The 21,402-nt window shown below is 46.0% G+C and overlaps 1 protein-coding gene across 6 annotated transcripts in view; it reads left to right on the top strand.

The window, feature by feature from the left end:
- PTK2 (protein tyrosine kinase 2) overlaps positions 1–21,402 on the top strand; it is a 271,928-nt gene that overhangs the window by 159,880 nt on the left and 90,646 nt on the right. For all 6 annotated transcript variants that reach the window (XM_055314396.1, XM_055314395.1, XM_055314394.1 and 3 more), the window contains 4 exons: positions 4,665–4,772; positions 6,329–6,446; positions 15,423–15,453; positions 18,280–18,332. In XM_055314396.1, the coding sequence (XP_055170371.1) occupies positions 4,665–4,772; positions 6,329–6,446; positions 15,423–15,453; positions 18,280–18,332 (310 nt within the window). The remainder of the gene's footprint in view (positions 1–4,664; positions 4,773–6,328; positions 6,447–15,422; positions 15,454–18,279; positions 18,333–21,402) is intronic.

The following is a 21,402-nucleotide window of genomic DNA, read 5'->3' as shown; positions in this document are numbered from 1 at the left end:
ACTGTTGTTGCTGCCCTGTTGCAGGTGAGCAGCCAGTGGTGTCAGCGAGGTTTATCAAGTCTTGTGCACCTCCGGGTCTTCCATTCTGTAACACGGGTCCTGTTGTCTCTTTCTGTGTCGACTCTGTACAACTTGATGTGCGACAGCACAAAAATCTTATCTTTTCTTTTTAGTATAGGTACTGTCGAAATGAGCACAATCTAGTCTTGTCTTTTTAATGTTAACTTTATAAGGACGTTAAAGGATATTGAAAGTTACATTAATTTCGTCAGGTAAATTGGGGTCTTTTTATGATTTTATGTAAATCCTGAATATTTGAAGCAAGAATGGGAATTGGGTGTTTTTCAGGGAAGGTAGCCCGGGTCTCGGTGACAGGCCTGCCAGACCCTTCCCGCCCCTCCTGCCCCTCCCGCAGAGGCACAGCTGCTCAGGCTGTCCACTTCTCCTCGCCTTTCATAACTCGTGTTCCATCAGCATGTCCTCTGCCTCTCCGCATCTCCAGTTTGTCACCGTGGAGCCATATCTCAGTCTCTCTCATCATCTCTCCAATGACCTCAGTTCTGCACCTGCCCTCATGCCCCCGAGCGTCTCCGGGGTTTGGCCCTGGCATACGTGTGGAGGGCTTGTCTGTCGTAGTGGCCCTTCATGGGCGAGCTCAGAAATCGGGGTCATGGCAGGCCTTTCATGTTCCTCAGTGCCGATACGGATCTCGGCCAACCCCCTCTCCCAGTCCCGTTTGATTGTTTTAGTCTTTATCCTGCTGTTCCCTTTGGGTGTTTCCTTACAACCTATGCTCGTTTACGTCGGAGGCCGTTTTCTCGTACAACTTTTAACATCTTACCAGTGTTGGTAGGTGGTGTCCTCCTTCCGTTGCATTTCTCTACAGCTTGAAGTTTTGTTTCTTTCATCATAGGATTATTTAGGAGGATGTAAAAGTAGCTCTGGGGGTTTGGGTCTCACTGTTATTTCTAATGCTACTGGCTGATGAGCAGAGAACAGGTTTGGGAGTCTATGAGGATCTCTGTCCTCTGAAGTGAAAGTTGCTTGTTGTGTGAAGTAGAAGGGGACTAGCACGGGGGCAGTTGGATAGAGCCCGGAAGGCCCTCCTGCTCCCCTTCTGCCTGCCACAGCCACCCTCCCCGACTCCGTGCGTGAAAGCAGGCTCCTGGTAAGACTGCCCCTGGCTGTGGCGCGGCCCCCGTCTCCTCTTTCCTGCACAGCAAATGGTTCCAGTCTACTGGGCTATTCCATGAGCAAAAATGTGTAATTTCTCTCGCCCGAAAAATATCCTCCCTCGAGCACGCGGCTAGTTCTGTGGCCTCACCATTTCCTCCTTCCCTGCCCCAAACAGCATAGATACGGCGTTAGACAATACCCTCAGAGGCTTTCTCATGTTCCTTATCACATTTGTAACTACATACTTGTGTGATTGTTTATGTCTGGATTCATGTCCTCCTTGTCCACTGCTGTGTTTCTGGCACTTAGAGCCCAGCACCTCGTAAATTCTCAGAGGCCTTCGTTCACTCCCTCACACCCAGGGACAGCCCTGCTTCCTTGTGGTGATGGTGGACAGGATGGGTGCCTGCCACTAGATCACCCTCAGGGGGCTTTTAGTCCAGTTGTGAGAGTGGATGTAAGAAAGAAGATAAGCAGCAGAAATAATCCGATCGGAGAGAGGGCCCCAGTAGGGTGTTGTGAGAGTGTCTGGTGTCCAGTTTAGAGTGGGGTCAGTGTTGGCCCCTCCCAACCTCGTCTTCTGTGTAACAGATACTTTTAAAGAGCCTTTTGCTAATTTGAAACAAACTCACAGAATATGCCATGCACATAAAATTTCATAAACTCTCTTTCAGTATGTCAGTGCACAGCACAGAGACAGGCAGACGTTACAGGCGAGTCAGAGCTTAGTACTTTGTATGTTCATCTGAGAGAGGACAACCGGAAGTAACCCCTTGCAAGTAGTATAGGAAAGTGACAAGAGGAAGGAGCTATGTGACTGACCTTGGGATCATGTCAGAATGAGGCAGAAACACAGTGTGGTTAAAAAAAGGAACACAATAATTTCCATGACTTAAATTTCTCATTGTGCTTTGGAAATAACTTTTTTCATTAACAGATGGCAATAATAGGAATACTTTAATATAATCGTTCAGTGAGACTAATTGAGATGTCCCTCACTTCATGCATCAGCAGCTTAATCACATTTGACTCCTGGTCTGCTAGAAGGACCCTCATCTCGTCGGTTACAGATGTGTGTGCTCGGGGTCAGCAGATCAAACACCAAACAAGTATTGCCCCCTGTAATGTCGTTTCTGAAAATGGTGAGCAACTCAGCATCCAACAATAGCAAAGTCCGTATTCTCAAAATTACCCATAAGTTGCATTCCTGGAAAATTGAGTGCAGTGCATACTTTGTTTTTTAAAATAGACTTGGTTTCAGGATACCTGGGTGGCTCAGTGGTTGAGCGTCTGCCTTCGGCTCAGGTTGTGACCCCGGGGTCCTAGGATCGAGTCCAGCATCGGGGTCCCTGCAGGAAGCCTGCTTCTCCCTCTGCCTGTGTCTCTGCCTCTCTCTCTGTGTCTCTCATGAATAAATAAATAAAATCTTTTAAAAAAAATAGACTTGAGTTCTAGAATAGGATTTTTCACCAATATGAGCACCAGGACAGTTGAACGCTGTTCAGTACCCAGGACAGTTTTCATTGTGAGGGAATTTCCTGTGCTTTATGTGACATCTCACAGCCCTGGTCCCCATTTAAATTCCTCATTCTTCGGCCACCCCAAAACAACCCTCTGGAGCATGATTCTGCCCCTGTAAGACTAGAGTGCATCCAATCAGGATGAGCTCATGATGAGAAATTAGGCCCAGGAGGCAGGCAGAGGGAGGACCATGTGGGTCTTTGCTTCCTTTTGCAGGCATCATACCTGTTTAACAGGGGACTGTCAGACCTGACTTACACTTTCAGGTACCTCCCTGGCTTCCAGGTAGTGGGGGGGGGGGGGGATTAAGGGAGGCACAGATCAAGGGAAACAGCTGCAGGGTTGATGCTCTAAGCAGGATACCAAATGGTGATTGCACTAGAGTGGCAGCTGGGAAGGTGGAAGGAAAAAGGAAAACACACAGACTTCGGGTGTAGAGCTGGGCTGGTGTGGGCGAGGGAAACAGGGGCCGGTGATAATGCCTCCGTGTTTTGGCTCAGGAACAGAGTTGAACAGCAATGCTTGTTGCTGCACTGGGGAGGCCTGGGAGCAGCAGGTGTTGAGGGCGGATCCTGTGACTGTGCTGTTCACAGGCTGTCCCCGACGTCCGTGTGGGGGTGTTATGTGGGTGGTTGGATAAGTGTCCCAGTTCAGGGGCTGGGTGGTATTTGCTGGGCCACCAGAGCTCAGGGCAAGGATGGGGCCCAGCACAGAGTCCTGTGGCCCTTGATCACTTAGAGATGGAGTAGAGGGAGAAGCCACGGGAACTGCGGAAGACAGCCAGAGAGGTAGGAGGGAACCCCATGGGGGCAGATGACACAGAGGTGGAGAGGGGAGAGTGGGCATGGGGCCACTGTGTGCTGCTTGGAGGTCTCAGAACAGGAACACAGAGGGTGTCCCTGTTTCCCATCTCAGTGCCTCACGGAGGGCCCCCGTGCCTGAGGGCAAAGCTGTCAAGGGGTTTTCATGGGAAGGGAAGCTGGCTATGAGTCACTTTCTTTCTTTCTTTTTTTTTTTTAAGATTTTATTTATTTATTAGAGAGAGCATCCACGCGTGCACAAACTAGGGCGGGGGCAGAGGGCAGAGGCAGAAGCAGACTGCTGAGCAGGGAGCCTGACGCAGGACTTGATCCCAGGACCCTGGGATCATGACCCGAGCTGAAGGCAGATGCTCAACCGCTGAGCCCCCCAGGTGTCCCTATGAGTCACTCTCTGAACAACGATTCCAGCTCAGTCCCGGTGGCAGATTCTGGGCTGAATGGAGCATTTGGTGGGAGAGGCCAGTCCTCCCCACGCTGTAATCAGGGTAACTTGTGAATAAATGTGGAGGAATCATCACAGCAAAGTGATCGTTGTCATGAAATGCTAGAAGGATAAGGGACAAATGGGCATTCTTTTTTTTTTTTTTTGTCTTCATAAGAAGAAAAGAGTTTATTCTACTTGGAAAAATGAAGGCCCTCTTGGCTCATCTTCCTGGGAAGGGGCCTTTGGACACCTGCCAACTCCCTGGTGCCAGTGCACTCAGACTTGCCTCTAATTTAGGGAGCACTGGGAATGCTCCCAGGTCCCCCTCTCTGTGGGAGGGGGAGCAGGTTTCCACGCAGTTCCCCCCGAGGCCAGTGAGTGAGTCAAGTCAGGGACTTTCTTCTACTTCTTTCCTTCCCTGGTGCCAGTGATTCACTGGTCCAGCTCTGACAGGTGGCGTGCTCCTGGTTGGCCATCAGGAGCACAGAGCAGGCATGTCCCTGACCTCGAAGTGAGTAGACAGTTCCTGGCGGTTCCAGGACCACTCCAGAGGAGAAGGAAACCCCACCAGGGGCTGCATGGACGAGCAGCCTCTCCCCAGATGCAGTCATTGGGGGGAAGTCCTCGGAGAGTGGGTTGGGGTGGGCACTGCGGGAATGTCACAGAGTACTTGGCAGGAGTCTTCATCTGGGGTCCAAAGTGGTTGCCTTTTCCCTCCGCAGCCCACACACCTGGCTGACTTCAATCAGGTGCAGACCATTCAGTATTCGAACAGCGAAGACAAGGACAGGAAAGGAATGCTACAGTTGAAGATCGCCGGCGCCCCCGAGGTAAGAATGTGCTTTTCATGGGTTGTCAGAATCCCAGCTTTCTCTTATTACGTGGTGGGTGTTCTGTTTGAAGTAGTAATGAGTGTGTGTCCCCAAGAGTGGAGCAGGTGACAGGTGGAAAAGTCATTCAGGAGCATTATTGTCAAGATGATTGAAGATTCTTGTGAACTACCAAGAACATCAGCTTCTTAGGATTAGGTAAATACACAGGTACCTTCAGTAAGTGGCATCATGTCCCAGACTGCTGTACATGGCAGTCTCTGAGCCGGGTCATCGTGCTGGCAACAGGGCCATCGCAGCAGGGCTTCTGCTCTCCTGACGCTTAGCATAGGCGCCAAGAGCTACATGGTTCTCAGAACCCAGGGAAAGCAGTTCTTTGAGATACTTTGTTCCCGTTGTACAACTGAGGAAGCCAAGTACAAGTGGCAGAGATGGGATGCGTCCCAGAGCCTGTGTTTTTAATCCTTACGTAGCATGGCACAGTCCAGACAGGGTGTCATTTGGCAAATACTGCATCAGGTGGCCCTCTGAAAGACAGGCAAAGAATACTCACGTGTTGAGGAATCCAAACAACTTGGCACGAGCGGTCATGGCTGTGGCACACAGCATGTTTTCAGACCTCTGTCATCTGTTCCGAGATGCATACAGGGCTCTTTGGTGGCAGCAGCCTTTTCTCAGATGGAGTTATCTGCCACACTCCTCACTTGTTCTTTCTGCCTTGGAAGTGGTGGCATTTCTGAGGCTTTAGGAACTGCATTTGATTCTTGGAGGTGAATAAATGAAACCCTAAAATTTGGAGACTTTATTGCCAATTAAAATTTCCTGACAGTATCTCTGTAATATTCTTGTTCAGCCCCACCATTTTCAGACTCCTTCACACGCACACAAACACACACACACCCATAACAGGTAGCTGAGTGCAGGGAAGGTGTGTTGTTTGTGGAGGAGGAGGTGAGGAATACTCAGGACAGCCCTGTGTCTGGAAGGAAAATACAGCTCTGATCATCTCCCAGATAATCTTTGATGATAAATCTGTAGTAAGTTTATCAAAATTGCAGGTTTGATAGTGAAAAGAGTGATTTCTGACCTCATAGGCCGAATATCCTGTGCATGTTAAAAATAATGACATTTTAGTAATTTTCTTTAATGTTAGAAAAATTATGGATAATTGATAAAAATTTACTCCATGTTTAGTTTCTAAAATAAGCCATACTTGAAATATACCGGTTCTCTAAATTCTTCCCTTAATTAGATGTGCCAGAGGGGCCAGACATTCTGGAGGGAAATATTTTTTTCACCTCCTTTAGTTCTAGAAAGTGAATCTCAGTTTAAGTGATTTTTCTGTTTTTGTCTGGGTCGCCTTCTGTCACATATTCCAGGAATAACGTCCTTAAATATCAGACTTCCTTTTTCACACCAACCTTATGACAAATCTGTGTCGCTGTCACTCTTCTCTGTTTCCAAGGGTATCTAGAGATCTGATGTCATAGCGCAGCTGCCCCTTTGATGATTGCAGAGAACAATAACGCCTCTCTCTTGGTCTTTTCCCCTTTTAGCCTCTGACAGTGACAGCGCCGTCCCTAACCATCGCCGAGAATATGGCTGACTTGATAGATGGGTACTGCCGGCTGGTGAACGGGGCCACGCAGTCTTTTATCATCAGACCCCAGAAAGGTGAGGTCCTGCTTCTGCTTGAGCAGTCCCACTGGGAGCTGTTAGGCAAGCTCACTCCAACAGCCTCTGTTCCTTCTTTTAGGTGACTCTGAAGACCGACCGAGTAATTCGGGCCACTATGTCTGTGGTTGGTTTTCTGGGGAAGTGGGGTGATGTACAGCCTCTGAGCCAGGTTTGAATAGAAGAGCTTCAGGGAAACAGTGTTGGTGTTCAAGTGCTGGGTTCGAGCAACACACTGGGGTACTTTCTAGGCAACTGTCAGTGTTTGTAAATAAAATTTTCAGATTATGTCCTGGGTTGGGGTTTTTTTTTTCTTTAGGTATCCTTTGTAATTCTTGTTAAATAAAGTATCTTTCCTGTTTTTTCTGATAGATCTCAAAATCTTAGTGTAAAGAACAAAATTAGTTCTAAGTCATGATGTAAAATCAGTGATTAGAGTGAGTAATTGTCCTAGAAACAAGGCAATATCACTTCGGAAGTGTTGTGGGTTCTTGCAAGTCCATAAGAAGGGTGGTTTCAGAAGATTTAGATTTCTGAAATAATCAAACAGAATGTTCCCAGCAAGATAACAGCATAGTGGTAGCAGGAAAAATCTGGGCTTTAGAAATTGTATCCGTTTGTGTATTGAAATCACAAGTGCCCGGTGCTGCCATCTGTAAATTGCTTGACCTTTCTGTGCCTCGGTTCTCTAGCTATAACACTCAGTGGCACCTATCTTTTATGGTTTAGGGAGGATAAATGACTTCATTTATACATAGAAGGCTTAGAACTGTGTCTGGCATATACAGTGGCCACAAATGTTATTATTGTTCCCATTGCTGCTGCTAGCTGCCCTGTGATCCTGACATACTACGTGAAGTTTGACTTTGACTGTCCTTGTCTGTAGAAGACACGGTGAGTGGGTTCATAGTGGTGCCCACAAAGCAGCCAGCTCTGTGGCTGGTAGACATAGGATCCCTTGTAGCGCTCCCCTCCGTGACCAGGACGATAACAGAGAAGTGGTCCTGAGGGGCTGAGGGCTATGTGGCCAGGCAAGCGGTCTGAAGAGGAGATAGGAGAGCAGATGATGAAGTACCGACTCCGGTAGACATGCAGCAGAAAGCCCTGCCTGCCCAGCAGCCGAGTGTCTTGTGTTGACAGAGTGGTTGGAGGGAGCAGTCGGGAGGGGGGTGCACTGTGAAGCAGAGGGAACATTGGAACCTTTGTTTAAAAGTTAGGGTCATGATGTGCTCTGAAAACAGTAGCTGAAGCCACAGCCAGAGGCCAGTAAGTGTGGATTCTAGGATATGCCTAATCTAGGACACCTCTTTTTAGCACCATGATCACACCAGTGAAACCTCTTCATTTTTATTCTAAAATATAGTGTATATTTGTACTTACAGTAGCTTTCTTTGTGTGAAATACAGTAATGAAGTTGCTTTTCGAAAGCTCTAAAGGCTACTCTCAGTAAAACTGGTACAGACATAAACTCTTAATTTTTCATGTTCACCTTGCAAATATGATTTAAATGCTTTGGAAAAGTTTCTTTCCCTCAAGACAGTGTTTTGTCAAAGTGTTCAATGTTACATATTGCCCGTCTCACATATTGCCCGTCTCCTTTTTAGTAAATTATGTTAAAAATTTTATCCTAATTTACCAAATGTTTATCAGTTTGTCTGTACACACAAAAAAATAACATTCAGACATTAAGCATTAAATAAGCCAGCCGTTTCACTTTCAAAACTTAAACACCTTCCTGTGTTGGCTTTTAATTGGCTTTTTTTTTCTCCTTAGGGATAAACATTTTGATATCACATCTTGTGAACTGAGATGCGTTACGTTCTCATGCATATGACAAGAGCACAAGTGAAAATGCTTCTCATAAAATCCTAGTAGGGCGCTGGCTCTCAGCAATTTTTTGGTGTCTTTACAGAATGAGATCCCAGAGTGGATAATTTACTTACTTATTCTCAGTTGCAGCATATTCTTTTATTACACAGCTATTTTGTAATAGATACCTAAAGTTAGGATAAATTGCCTAATGGAAATACTACTTTAAATCAAATATTTTTAATGGATTATAGTCAGAAATATATGTGCACAAGAGTACATGGGCATGTTTAATTTCTATTTTTTTGAAATTTCTAATAAATGTAAAACACGTTTCTATAATCCAGTGCACCATTTTCCTGGCACTGTGCTTTTAATAACAGTTACACATGTACCCATATGTCTTCTCTAGATTACAAACTGTTTAACAGTAAGCAGCATGTACGTGTTCTTATGCGTACCAGAGGCACCAGTTCTGAGTGATCTGTAGGTTCTCCACGTGAGCTGAGTATGCTCACACACACCTGATTAGATCTGTGATCTATAACAGTAACTTTGCATTTATAAAGTGCTTTTAAAGGTGGTGTTTCCTGAGATGGAAAACATAGTAAGAGTCATAAGCAAGGGAGGTGAGTGGGGGATGGGGTAGCTGGGTGACGGGCACTGAGGAGAGCACTTGATGGGATGAGCACTGGGTGTTATACTATATGTTGGCAAATTGAATTTAAATAATAAATAGCCACAAGCAAGATGTCTTGAACTGAGTTCCACCAGAGTTGCTGAGTGGCCTTGGAGCTTTCTGTGGGGCCTCAGCTCACCTATGCCTTACCCACAAGCTCAGTGGCAGATTTTCAATTTTAGCAAAATTTTTCTCAGAGGAAAGAATTATGCAGATTAGTATAGGGTCATAATTTCTCATTCCTCAGGAGATTTCCTGTATGCAGTATGATGATAAGCCTGTGCCTATGAGGGAGGGGGTACATGCTTCTAAGACATCATGACCCACAGCGTACAAAGAACAGAAATGACAGATTTGGTTATGTAAATGAGAAAGTACTTCTTTCAGTAAAAGAAACATTTTTTAAAGCTGAGGTACAGGAGGGATACAGACAACAAAGAATTAAAATTCTTTTTTCTCACATGTTCTTCTAGCTCGTTAAGACAAGCCAGTATGAAAATAGGCTCCCTACAGAAGAGCAGACGTGCAAATGTCCCGCAAGCGTTGGCCGCCAGCAATGATAGGTAGCATTTTGTGGTTGAGTTTGGTGAAGTGAGTGATCTTTCCTTCCTTTCTTGGAAGGGCTCTCACACTTTGTTGGTGTCTGTGTAAGTTGTCGGAGGCCAGCAGAGCGGTGGCGCCCTGCCTGTTGTCCCCCCTCCTAGAAATCCTCCTGCAGAACCAGACAGACACAGGATTGTCACTCTGCACTATTTGTAAGAGCTCCAAACCAGGACCAGCCTAGGCGTCCACACGGTGGGAAGTAATCACTAGTGAGGGAGCATGCACCCCTGAGGGAGTACTCCACGGCTGTGAAAAACCATGAGGGGGCGCTCTTTTGTGCTGAAAGCCTACATGTGTGTACATACATATATATGTAGCTAAACCTGTGTGTGTGTGTTCGCACATGTAAAAGGAGTGTGGAAATGTGGGCAGCTAAGAGACCACCATGGACAGGGAGTACTCCTGGGGAGGTGGAGATGTGTCTGAAGCAGAGGGGAGCCTTCGGCTTTTCCACTTCCTTTCCACGTTATGTACTTTTAGGACTTAAGATTTGTTGCAGGGTATCTGCATTGTTTAATTTGAAAAACAGATTAAAACTTTTATCCTGAAGTTAAAAGTCAGATGTAGGTTAATACAAAGGGATTTATTCCGGAAATAAGATATCTACTGTGGGAATGATACAAGAAGTTGTATGGTAGGCATTCGGCTTATACCTTAAAGGAATGTTAAGAATTAATACCTAGAATCGGGCCTTTCAGTTGGTGAGTACTGAGTTTTTATAACTCTGCTGCTGACTGTGTGTTGCCATTTTACTCAGTGATCTGTAACTCTCTTGCTTCTTGAAAATGTACTCTCCTAAGATCCTTCAGTTGTTAGTTCTTTTACAACCTTCTTTCGACTCCTGCCCAGCTGCTGGGAAGGCTCTTAGTCAAGTGTTTATTAACTGATCTCTTTCTCTCCAAGGAAGCAGACATTGCAAGAAAGAGTGCAGACAGCTAGTGGCCACACTAGTGTGTCACTTAAAGGCCGTTATTAACTGACGGTGGTGGGTGTGGGCAAGATGTGGACCTAGCATTCATGGGTGGTCAACTAATGATAGGATTTTCTAGTAACTCCACATTTGGGTATAGCTTGGCTTATTTTGCTTGAAATTTGGATGTCAAAAAGAGAGGAGATTTCTTTTTTTTTTTTATGAATTAATTTTTATTGGTGTTCAATTTACCAACATACAGAATAACACCCAGTGCTCATCCCGTCAAGTGTACCCCTCAGTGCCCGTCACCCATTCACCCCCACCCCCCACTCTCCTCCCCCTCCACCACCCCTAGTTCATTTCCCAGAGTTAGAAGTCTTTATGTTCTGTCTCCCTTTCTGATATTTCTCACACATTTCTTCTCCCTTCCCTTATATTCCCTTTCACTATTATTCATATTCCCCAAATGAATGAGAACATACACTGTTTGTCCTTCTCCGGTTACTGTGGCCAAGTTCAAAAAGGGTGTTGCCTGAGTTCTCCTCTGGGATTTTGATGGAATCTTGTCTCACATTTAGATCTTTCATCTATTTTGAGTTTATCTTTGTGTATGGTGCAAGAGAGTGGTCCAGTTTCATTCTTCTGCATGTGGATGTCCAATTTTCCCAGCACCATTTATTGAAGAGACTGTCTTTCTTCCAGTGGATCGTCTTTCCTCCTTTATCGTATATTAGTTGAGCATAAAGTTCAGGGTCCACTTCTGGGTTCTCTGTTCTGTTCCATTGATCTATATGTCTGTTTTTGTGCCAGTACCACACTGTCTTGATGAACACAGCTTTGAGGTATAACCTGAAATCTGGCATTGTGATGCCCCCAGATATGGTTTTCTTTTTTTAAAATTCCCCTGGCTGTTTGGGGTCTTTTCTGATTCCACACAAATCTTAAAATAATTTGTTCTAAGTCTCTGAAGAAAGTCCATGGTATTTTGATAGGGATTGCATTATACGTGTAAATTGCCCTGGGTAACATTGACATTTTCACAATATTAATTCTGCCAATCCATGAGCATGGAATATTTTTCCATCTCTTTGTGTCTTCCTCAATTTCTTTCAGAAGTGTTCTGTAGTTTTTAGGGTATATTTTGAGACCCATTTGAATGGTAAATGGTTCTCCAACCTTTTATTTTCAGGTTGTAGGTGTGCTTCTGTCTAAAATGAGTCTCTTGTAGACAGCAAATAGATGGGTCCTGCTTTTTTATCCAGTCTGAAACCCTGCGCCTTTTGATGGGGTCATTAAGCCCATTCACGTTCAGAGTTACTATTGACAGATATGAGTTTAGTGTCATCATGATATCTATTTAGTCCTTGTTTTTGTGGATTGTTCCACTGAACTTCTTCTTAAAGGGGAGTTTTAAGAGTTCCCCTTAAAATTTCTTGCAGAGCTGGTTTGGAGGTCACATATTCTCTCAGTTCCTGCCTGTCTTGGAAGCTCTTTATCTCTCCTTCCATTTTGAATGAGAGCCTTGCTGGATAAAGTATTCTTGGTTGCATGTTCTTCTCATTTAGGACCCTGAATATATCCTGCCAGCCCTTTCTGGCCTGCCACGTCTCTGTGGAGAGGTCTGCTGTTACCCTAATATTCCTCCCCATGAAAGTCAGGGACTTCTTGTCTCTTGCTGCTTTAAGGATCTTCTCTTTATCTTTGGAATTTGCAAGCTTCACTATTAGATGTCGAGGTGTTGAACGGTTTTTATTGATTTTAGGGGGGATCTCTCTATTTCCTGGATCTGAATGCCTGTTTCCCTTCCCAGATTGGGAAAGTTTTCAGCTAGGATTTGTTCAAATACATATTCTGGCCCTCTGTCCCTTTCGGCGCCCTCGGGAACCCCAATTAAACGTAGGTTTTTCTTCCTTAGGGTGTCATTTATTTGCCTTAATCTGTCTTCATGGTCCCTTAATTGATTGTCTCTTTTTTCCTCAGTTTCCCTCTTTGCCATTAACTTGTCTTCTATGTCACTCACTCGTTCTTCCACCTCGTTAACCCTCGTCGTTAGGACTTCTAGTTTGGATTGCATCTCATTCAATTGATTTTTAATTTCTGCCTGATTGGATCTAAATTCTGCAGTCATGAAGTCTCGTGAGTCCTTAATGCTTTTTTCTAGAGCCACCAGTAGCTGTAGAATAGTGCTTCTGAATTGGCTTTCTGACATTGAAGTGTAATCCAGATTTTGTAACTCTGTGGGAGAGAGGGCTGTTTCTGATTCTTTCTTTTGAGTTGAGGTTTTCCTTCTAGTCATTTTGCTCAGTGCAGAGTGGCCAAAAACAAGTTGTGTTGGAACACGGGGGAGTATCACTGGTCCGTCTAGCTGGTCTTCTGGGGGAGGGGCCTGTTGCGCTGATTTTCAGGTGTTAGCACTTGGGGGAGCTGCTGTGCCCCTGCCTGCTGCCGGGCTCAGCGGGGGTTGTTTACCCCGTGGGGCCCCAGGAGGAACAGCAGCAGTTGCTATGGCAACTCTGGAAGCCTGGATTCAGCCTCCGCAGGAACTACGGGCTCAGGGCTCCGTCTCGTCGCAGGGCCTGGAGGCTCCGGGGCGGGGCCGCTGATGTGCTCAGCTCGGGGCAGGAGCGTCCTTGCTATCCTGGGCCCTCCCGGCCTCTGCCTGTCCCAGGGGGAGGCCGGATCCTGGGCTGTGTCCCGGCGCCCTGTGCTCCGGGGCCTGCGCTGTTGGATTCGCGCTCCCGCCCCGCAGCCCCCTCCGCGGAGCCGCCGCCCGAGCCCCTCCGAGCTGCTCCGGCCCGCCGTGCGCGCTGCAGCCCTCAGGGAGCTCGGCGCACTCCCCAGGGTCGCAGGTGTCTGTTAGTGTCCCAGGGAGCCCGAGGGCATCCCCGCTCTCCTGGGTCCTGCTCCACCTCCCTGCGAGCCCCTTTCCGCCCGGGAAGGTTGGTGCAGCTCCTGCTCCTCCGGGACGGGGCTCTCCTGTCCTGGGGACACTCGCCCTGGCCTCAGCCCGGCTCCTCGCGGGGCCCCTCCCCCTCGGAGGCCTTTTGTTCCTTTATTTCTTTTTCCCCGTCTTCCTACCTTGATAGAAGCGCGGACTCTTCTCACTGTAGCATTCCAGCTGGTCAAGAGAGGAGATTTCAATGGAATTGCTGTAGTGCATTGGGCATTACCCAGTAGTTGTATATATTCTGTGTTACTCACGCCTCGCCACCGTCCCTGCAAATCAGGCAGTCTGATTTCTGTTTATAGGTCAATAAACAGTTGTTCAGAGTCATTCGTGTGGGGTCCAAGGCTGATTCAGTTCTTCATTTACCAAGTGGTGGTCTGTGAACTTTCTGAGCGCAGGGGACCCTGCTGAGTGTTAGAGACACCTGTGTGCAGGTTAAGTCTAACCTCCACGAGTCTGATACATGGAAGTGCCCTGTAATGAGGCAGAAGCACAGCAGGGCCAACCAGAGCCACCTGGGCTGCCACAGAAAGGGCTCCTTAGAGTTCAAATTGTGCTTGGATGGAGCTTTGGTTTTTAAAGAATATGTCATTTATTTATTTATTTTTAAGTTTTAGGTAGTAAACATACAATGCAGTGTTGGTTTCTGGAGTAGAATTCAGTGAGTCATCACTTCTATACAATACCCAGTACTCCTCACAAGTCCCCCCACCTTTGGTCCCCATCCCCCATCTAGCCCATCCCGCACCAAATTGAGCTTTGAGAAATTGAGGAATGGTGCTTCTACCAGAAGGAAGAGCATCTTTCAAGGGTTGAAATGTGTGAAGGCAGCATGATGTGTTCAGGAAAATATGATGTGCAGCCACATAGGACCAGGGAACAGTAGAGAATGAGACTGGGGAGACAGGACACAGGTAACTTCTGGGGACAGGGAGCTCTTGGGGCTGAGTTCTAGGGCAAGTGCAAGGAGCAGGATTCTAGACAACAATTGTGACTGTAGTGGGTGACACCAGTGGGCTGCCTGGGAAGGCAGCAGAGAGATGGGTGGTGGGTGGGCAAACACCTCGAAGTGGGAGATGGAGTGGGGTTGTGTGCCTGCAGGAATGAAACAGTGCTCTGTGGGTTAAGCAGATGTGCTTAAATTTCATCTCAAAAGTCATTGACTCTTGATCTCAGGGTTGTGAATTCGAGCCCCACATTGGGTATAGAGATTACTTAAAAATCTTAAAAAAAAAAAAAAAGCCGATGAGCGACACTACAATTTTAAGCAAGGGAATGACTTGAGTTTGTACTGGGGGGAGATTATCCTGGTAGTGACTTTTAGCTCAGGGATGGATTAGAAGAGAGGATTAGTTAGGGGCCTGTTAGATTTAGACAGATGAAAGACATTGACCTGGGGGCTCTGAGCTTCCTTCGAAGCTACTTCTCAGAAGGAGGTGGGGACAGTGTGTCTCCCCCACCCACCCACCAAACCAAGTCCTACACTTTGCTGTGATGAGACCAACAGGAGCCAGTGCCCCGAGCGACAAGCCCATCGCCATCCGAGTGGGAGGTGACCCCTCTGCTGCTCTGCTGCATCGATCCCTCTGCTTCCACACATCCCAAGGACTTGGTTTTCTTGTATTGGTGTTTCCTGGACAAGCTTTGATGTCACGAGTGAGCGTTTTTATCAAAGTACAAAATATCCGGTCCTTTGGTGTAAAGGAATGTTGACTTTGACCATAAGAGATCCTTCATCTTTCAGTCTCCTGGGAGAGATGTCTTTCACTAGTTTGTCACCTTGGGGGTTTGTTGTGATTGGGCAGTACCTTTAAAACAACGCACACCCCCCCCCCCCGTCAGTTCATGTGGGTTGTAAATACTGAAAATGAACTGTGAAAGCCTAAGATACACAGTGTGATGACCTCCTTATTAAAGGGTTATTGCTGAAATCTGGACTCAGACTTACCCTCGTTCTCTGATTTCTACACATAACCTTTTCAAAAGAAATAGGGACCTCATCTCTCTCTCTCTCTTTTTCTCCAGAAGGTGAACGGGCTTTGCCATCGATACCAAAGTAAGTGCTGCTTTGTGCATTTTGTTACTTTGTGCATTTTGATACAGTGTTAGAAACTGTAAGGAAATCATCATGCTTTCTTTTCCATTTGCCTGAATAATCAAATTTCCGTGTACACGACTAGGGAAGTAGAAAATAAGTATTTCCAAAAAGAAGTCAAATCAATTGTAAATCATGTTACGTATTTAGTTTTTTTATTTATTTATTTATTTATTTATTTATTTATTTTTTAACGTATTTAGTTTTAACCAAAAGTTTAAGGTGGGCAGCTGGAAGACTGCCCTAGTGATAGCACCAGGGAGACCTATTGGTAGTTTATAGTCAGCACTCACCTTTATAAGAACCTGAGAAGTGGTGCCATTCTGGCCATTTTATAAGTGAGAAAAGTAAACATAAGTTATTTATGTTCACTTTTTAAATTATTTAAGTCATGAATTTCATAGTATATGTGTTGATCTATATGATGAAAAAGAATTGAACAGTGATGCCAGCCAAAACTTAATAACTGCTCTGTTGTCAGCCAATCCCCAGTGCTAAGGCCTGGGGATCTAATGAAAGTTAAAATTCAGAGATGTAGACATGTCGGTAACTAAGCATCACATCTGAGTGCTGAGTGCTTCCAGGTTGGAACAGAGTCTCCTGGTACCTGCAGGCATTTCTGCTGCTCTGCATGTAAATGCCAGCATCAGTGGGCCAGCGGGCCTGACCCCAGCCACTGGCCCCTGCAAACCCCTCCAGGCTTGCTTAATCACGACTCGCATTCATCTTCAGCTTTGTTGAACTTCTGAACTTCTTTTAGTTACTGGAATAAACTGTCCTTTTTTCACCTCTAGGCCATTGTAAATGCTGTTCCTTCACAGGCCCCACCCTTCCCCCAGCCTCCTTGACCTCACTTAGCCCCTGGTCATCTTACTAGGCTCATCCTGCATCACTTTCTCTAGAAACCTTCCATGCTCTCCTAGTCCTGGAGAGCAGCTCCGTGTGCTTCCCCATAATACTTTTTCCTTGCCGGAGTACTTATCACACTTTAAAAACTGCCTCTTTGTTGATCCACACCCCCATGGCCTCGTGGATGGCCAGGTTCATGTGGCATTATAGACCTGACCCCAGGGTCTATCTGGCATGTGGGAGGTGCACAGTAGCTGTGCAGGTGAGTGGAGGGATGGGTGAAAGCAACTTTCTTTCAGCTTTCAGGCAGTGTGTTTCACAAACTCAATAATATTTAGTAGATATTTATTAATGTCCCTCATTAGGCCTGGAGCTAATGCCTAGAATATCGGCAACTGTAGAAAGTCCATAAGCGATGACTTTGAAGATTGAAATATGCAGAATCATAAACACAGGTTAAAAGTAGATGAGGTAGGTAGTAGGGTAGAAACGGTAACATGCTAGAAACAGTGAATAAAAAACCAAACTTTAAAAGAGTGTCATTACCACAAATCAGAGCAGCAGACACTGTGGCTGCTGTTGATTGGAGAGTGGTGAGATCCACACAGTGGTGATCTGCAGCAGCACCTGGATACACGGCGTGGGAGAGGAAGAGCCCACCGCGTGGGCAGCACGACGTGGACGCAAACAGCCCGACCTGCTGTCGGGAGCCTGCACGCCGTCTTCCCACTGCATGTGCTGCAGAGAGTTGTCGGGAGTCACGTAGCTGCGGTGGAGGAGAAAACGGCAAAACGGATTTGTCACACTGCAGCTCTGGTTCAACTTCAGAGATCTCAGATAATGTAGAGAACTCAGTAAGAGGAACTCGGTCCCATGGCTTTATGCTGTGATCACTGATCATAGAGGGCGCACAGCTGCATACTGAATCTTCCCTGTTCTCAAGAGGAATCTACTCTTCAGTTCTCGTATTTCCTGGTGTCAGTTCTGTGTACTAGACCCATCTTCTGTTCAGTACTTCTAGAGCACATGCTTATGTATCTGGGAGAAGTTTTCTTCTATAAAAACATCAAAGTCCCTTTGGACTCTAAAGAGTCTGGGGTTCCTTTCCTTTCTCTCCGTTTTGTGCTTTCCAAAAATTTAAAACTGAACCATCATGGTATTTTTTAAATGTCACTGAGACTTTTGGCGAAAATTCTATGTAGGTAAATATGTAAAACACACCTGTTGTTGAGCTAGTGGGTTTTTTTTTTCAGATTTTATGTACTTATTCATGAGGGACACACAGAGAGAGGCAGAGATGTAAGCAGAGGGAGAAGCAGGCTCCCTTTGGGGAGCCCCATGTAGGACTCAATCCCAGGACCCTGGGATCACTACCTGAGCCGAAGGCAGATGCTCAACCACTGAGCCACCCAGGTGACCCTTGTTGAGCTATTTAGTGAAACAAGTAATCAGATCATTAGGCTTACATTTTTTTTTCAGTATGTAAATAATAAAAATAGGTATTAATGTCCTGCCTGCTTTTTCAAATGCTCTAAATTTAAGAAGGATCAGTTATACTCCAGTTTTTCAAATTCTGTTTCAGAGTGGAAGTTTCGGTTCCAGGTGGTTCTTTTCCCTCTGCCTTATATATTTTGAGCAATCCCTTGCTGTATAGCATTGAAATGTAAAATTCAGTCTGACCCACATACCCACCGAGTGGTGGGTGGTACTTTAGGGCCAAAGCTCCTGTCACGAGTGGCTCTCAGAGCAGCTCAGAGCCAGTCTTCATTCCCACTGTTAATACAGGAAAGCAGTCTGATTATTTTAAGTGCCTCAGGTTGTAAAGTTTAATCTTTTAAAAATCATCCTCTAAAGTGTGTGGGAAATGGCATGGTCCTAACTATAGGCACTTCCTGTTTGTAAGCACAGCGCTCACAGCTTTGCTCATCTCTGTTTCAGGCTGGCCAACAGCGAGAAGCAAGGCGTGCGGACACACGCGGTCTCCGTGTCAGGTGAGAGGCTCCACCTGGAAAACCCCAGACAGTGGGCTGCCAGGCAGAAATGTTCACAGTGCTGTAGAAGGAGCGGGCTCTTACTTGTGATTGCTCTCTCTAGAACAGCTTAGGAAGCCAAGCAGTCTGACTACCCAAAGCTCCATAGTTTTAACATCATTAGATAGGTTTAAATATGGCTCACAGATTTGTAGATGAGACATGTATAATACCAGATTACTTTCAAGACTGTATGGAATTCCAAGTTATTTTTCAGTTGTAATGTCATGTTGATCATATTTAGAGTGAACCTTTTTACTTTTGAACTTGCCATTATAATTTATCTTTGTAATTTAGAACATTAACAGTATATACTTTGTGTATGTATTGTTTTGAGTTCAGGAAGTGCAAAATGTTTTTAAATGGTTTTTGTCTTTCACAATATCAAGTGGTGTTCAAATATTACTTTTTTAAGAGATACAGTTAAGATACTGGCACAAGCAGTATGGTAACTATTTTTTTTCTCTGGTGTCATGAGTACAGTGTGCTTTCCTTGGTATGTTTTCAAAAACTATGTGCCTTTTTTCCCCCCATTTAAAATGTGGGAAATAGAGGAAAATGGGAACGGGAAGCATCTTCTGTGGCCCCAAGGTTGGTGTCTTTTACATGTACACACAGATATGCATGTGTGTGCACGCATGAACGCATACCACACACATATGCATGCATGTGCACATTCATATACACACATGCATACATGTGCATCAGTCTGTTCTGGGCTCTGTGCTACCTTTGTACAACAGTAGCTTCCTAATAGCTCCAGTGTCTGATAATCTGACTCAGAAGAAACCTAATTGCTATAGTTTGATTTCCCTTGAGTTAATTTTTCCTGAAATTTAGTTTTGTGCTTTTGCCTAGTTGATGACTATATTCTCTCTTAGTGTTCAGCAGACAAATGTGACTGCTTATTTTTTATTGTGGACAAACCCCGCAAGTATCTCTCAAGAAGTGTACATTCACACCTTTATACTTTATACGGCAAAGATGCTCTAGCGATGAGCGGTGTGACAGACGTCAGAGCACTGCAGTGCAAGGAATCAGGGACCACTTCCTGACCAGGTGCAGGACGTTTTGGTACTCGAGCTTGTACGCTTGACTGGCATTAGATGCCTGGTGGGCTGCGGGGTTACTGATGTGTTCTGCAATAGGAGTCCATCGTGAGGGTGTGCTCCCTCCACCCATGGGCTCTCCTAACCTGATGGTGGCACCGAGGCACTACCTAGTGCTTGGCATTTGCCTTGTTGGGCCCATCCCTTGTTTAGGCCAGGTTTTGGGGTCTGAGAGATTGGGCAGATGTAAACCAGGCCCTCAAGGGGTTTCTAATCTTTTTGTTGGAGAGACAAAAGCCACCCTGTGGTGAAGGATCCTCTCTCTGAGCAGGCCTGGGGCGCCCCAGGCTGTGTAGGACAGGTGAGACTGGGGCCAGCTCTGTGCGACTTGCAGAGCTCCGTGGCACCATCCTGCGACCCACAGGTGGCTTCACAAGTGAGCCCTGGGGAGTGCCCCTCTGCGCCCAGGTCCCACACTGAGCAGAGCGCAGAGGTGCCCCTGTTAGGTGCGTCCGGACTCTGCAGCTCACATGAAATAAAATTAGGTCCTCAGAGACCCGTCCCATCTTGCTCCTTCTCCTGTTTCCATAACTCTCTTCAAATTGGTGTCCTCACTGCTTCAGGCTTTGAACCTGAATTTTTAGCAGCTGATCATCCTTGATCATCTGGGTTTTATGTCTCCCTACCACCCATCCTTTACCATCCTGCTGTCACTGTTCTCCCTAGCGATCCTATAGCCAGCGATCCTATAGGATCCTATAGCGATCATATAGCTGACCCTCAGTCCCTTCTCCATGTTAATTAATTGGATTGCCATCCTATGTATATCATTTCAATAGGCAGCTCTCTGATCAGAGACTTTCAGTTACAAAGTTTAGGCTCCAGAGCTCAGCCCTGAGAAGCCTACTCCCCCACCCCCACATGCATACACACACACACACACACACACACACACACACACACACACACAGGCACTCAGCCTCAGAAAGAAGCAGGGACCTCTCCCCCTCCACCCATCTTTTTACTGTCCCTCAGCTTGCTTGAGCTATTCCTTCGGCTGGGACATTGTTGTCATCATCATGTGTTGAAGTCTTTCATTCTTACAATGACTCTGTTTCTTGCATGGCTGTCACTTTGGTGATTTACAGGTATAGGAGAGCATTCCATGTTTGGGGGATATTTAGCAACACCAACAATGTTGACCCTTAGTCATCTCACCTACTACTTACTTCAGTGAATTGGGCTAACAGGTGTGGTTTATTTAAATCTTTCTCAAAGACTGTAACATAACATCCGGCCAGCCAGGAGCCTGCCTCACGCTTAATCCAGAAGCTGTTACATTGATACCTAGAAAACCAGTACTGTTGCTAAACCCTGAGAACGTGTCTTCGCCAGGCAGCATGGAAACCCTGCACACCATGTGGGTGTGATACTGGCACACCGAGGGACAGATCCAGCTGCCCTGAGCCCTGCAGACTCTATCTGCTGCCCCCACAGTGAGCCCATTCTCTTTCTCCCAGCTCCTGGGGTGAGGCTGCAGTCCAGTGGCTGGCCAGCCATGAGTGCATGCTTTCCTGTTAATGCTCCATCTCATTGAACCCCTTAGTGAGCCTTGTGAGATGAATATTATTCCAGTTTTGCATTTTCCACTTGGCAGCAAATACTATGTGCAGGCACTGATCTGGGTGCTGGGGTGTGAAAGTGAAAACAAGGCCCAGAGTTGACATTCTGTATAGGAAACAAACCAGAGACACTGGATTAAAACCAAGCAGGTAAATCAAGAGCAGTAAGGAGGAGGTTATTTAAAATTGTGGTCATAGGGGTGCCTGGCTGGCTCAGTCAGTGGAGTGTGTGACTCTTGATCTTGGGTTCATAAGTTGGAGCCCTACATTGCAGGTAGAGATTTCTTTAATAAGTAATAAAATAAAATTGTGGTCGAGAAAAGTATCTCTGAGCAGGTAACGTGTGGGCAGGTAACTGAG

Source organism: Nyctereutes procyonoides, unplaced genomic scaffold, assembly GCF_905146905.1.
Source record: "Nyctereutes procyonoides isolate TBG_1078 unplaced genomic scaffold, NYPRO_anot_genome, whole genome shotgun sequence".
NCBI classification, from domain to species: domain Eukaryota; kingdom Metazoa; phylum Chordata; class Mammalia; order Carnivora; family Canidae; genus Nyctereutes; species Nyctereutes procyonoides.
Note: the sequence above shows the minus strand (reverse complement) of the source record. Positions and strands in the feature narration are given on the sequence as shown.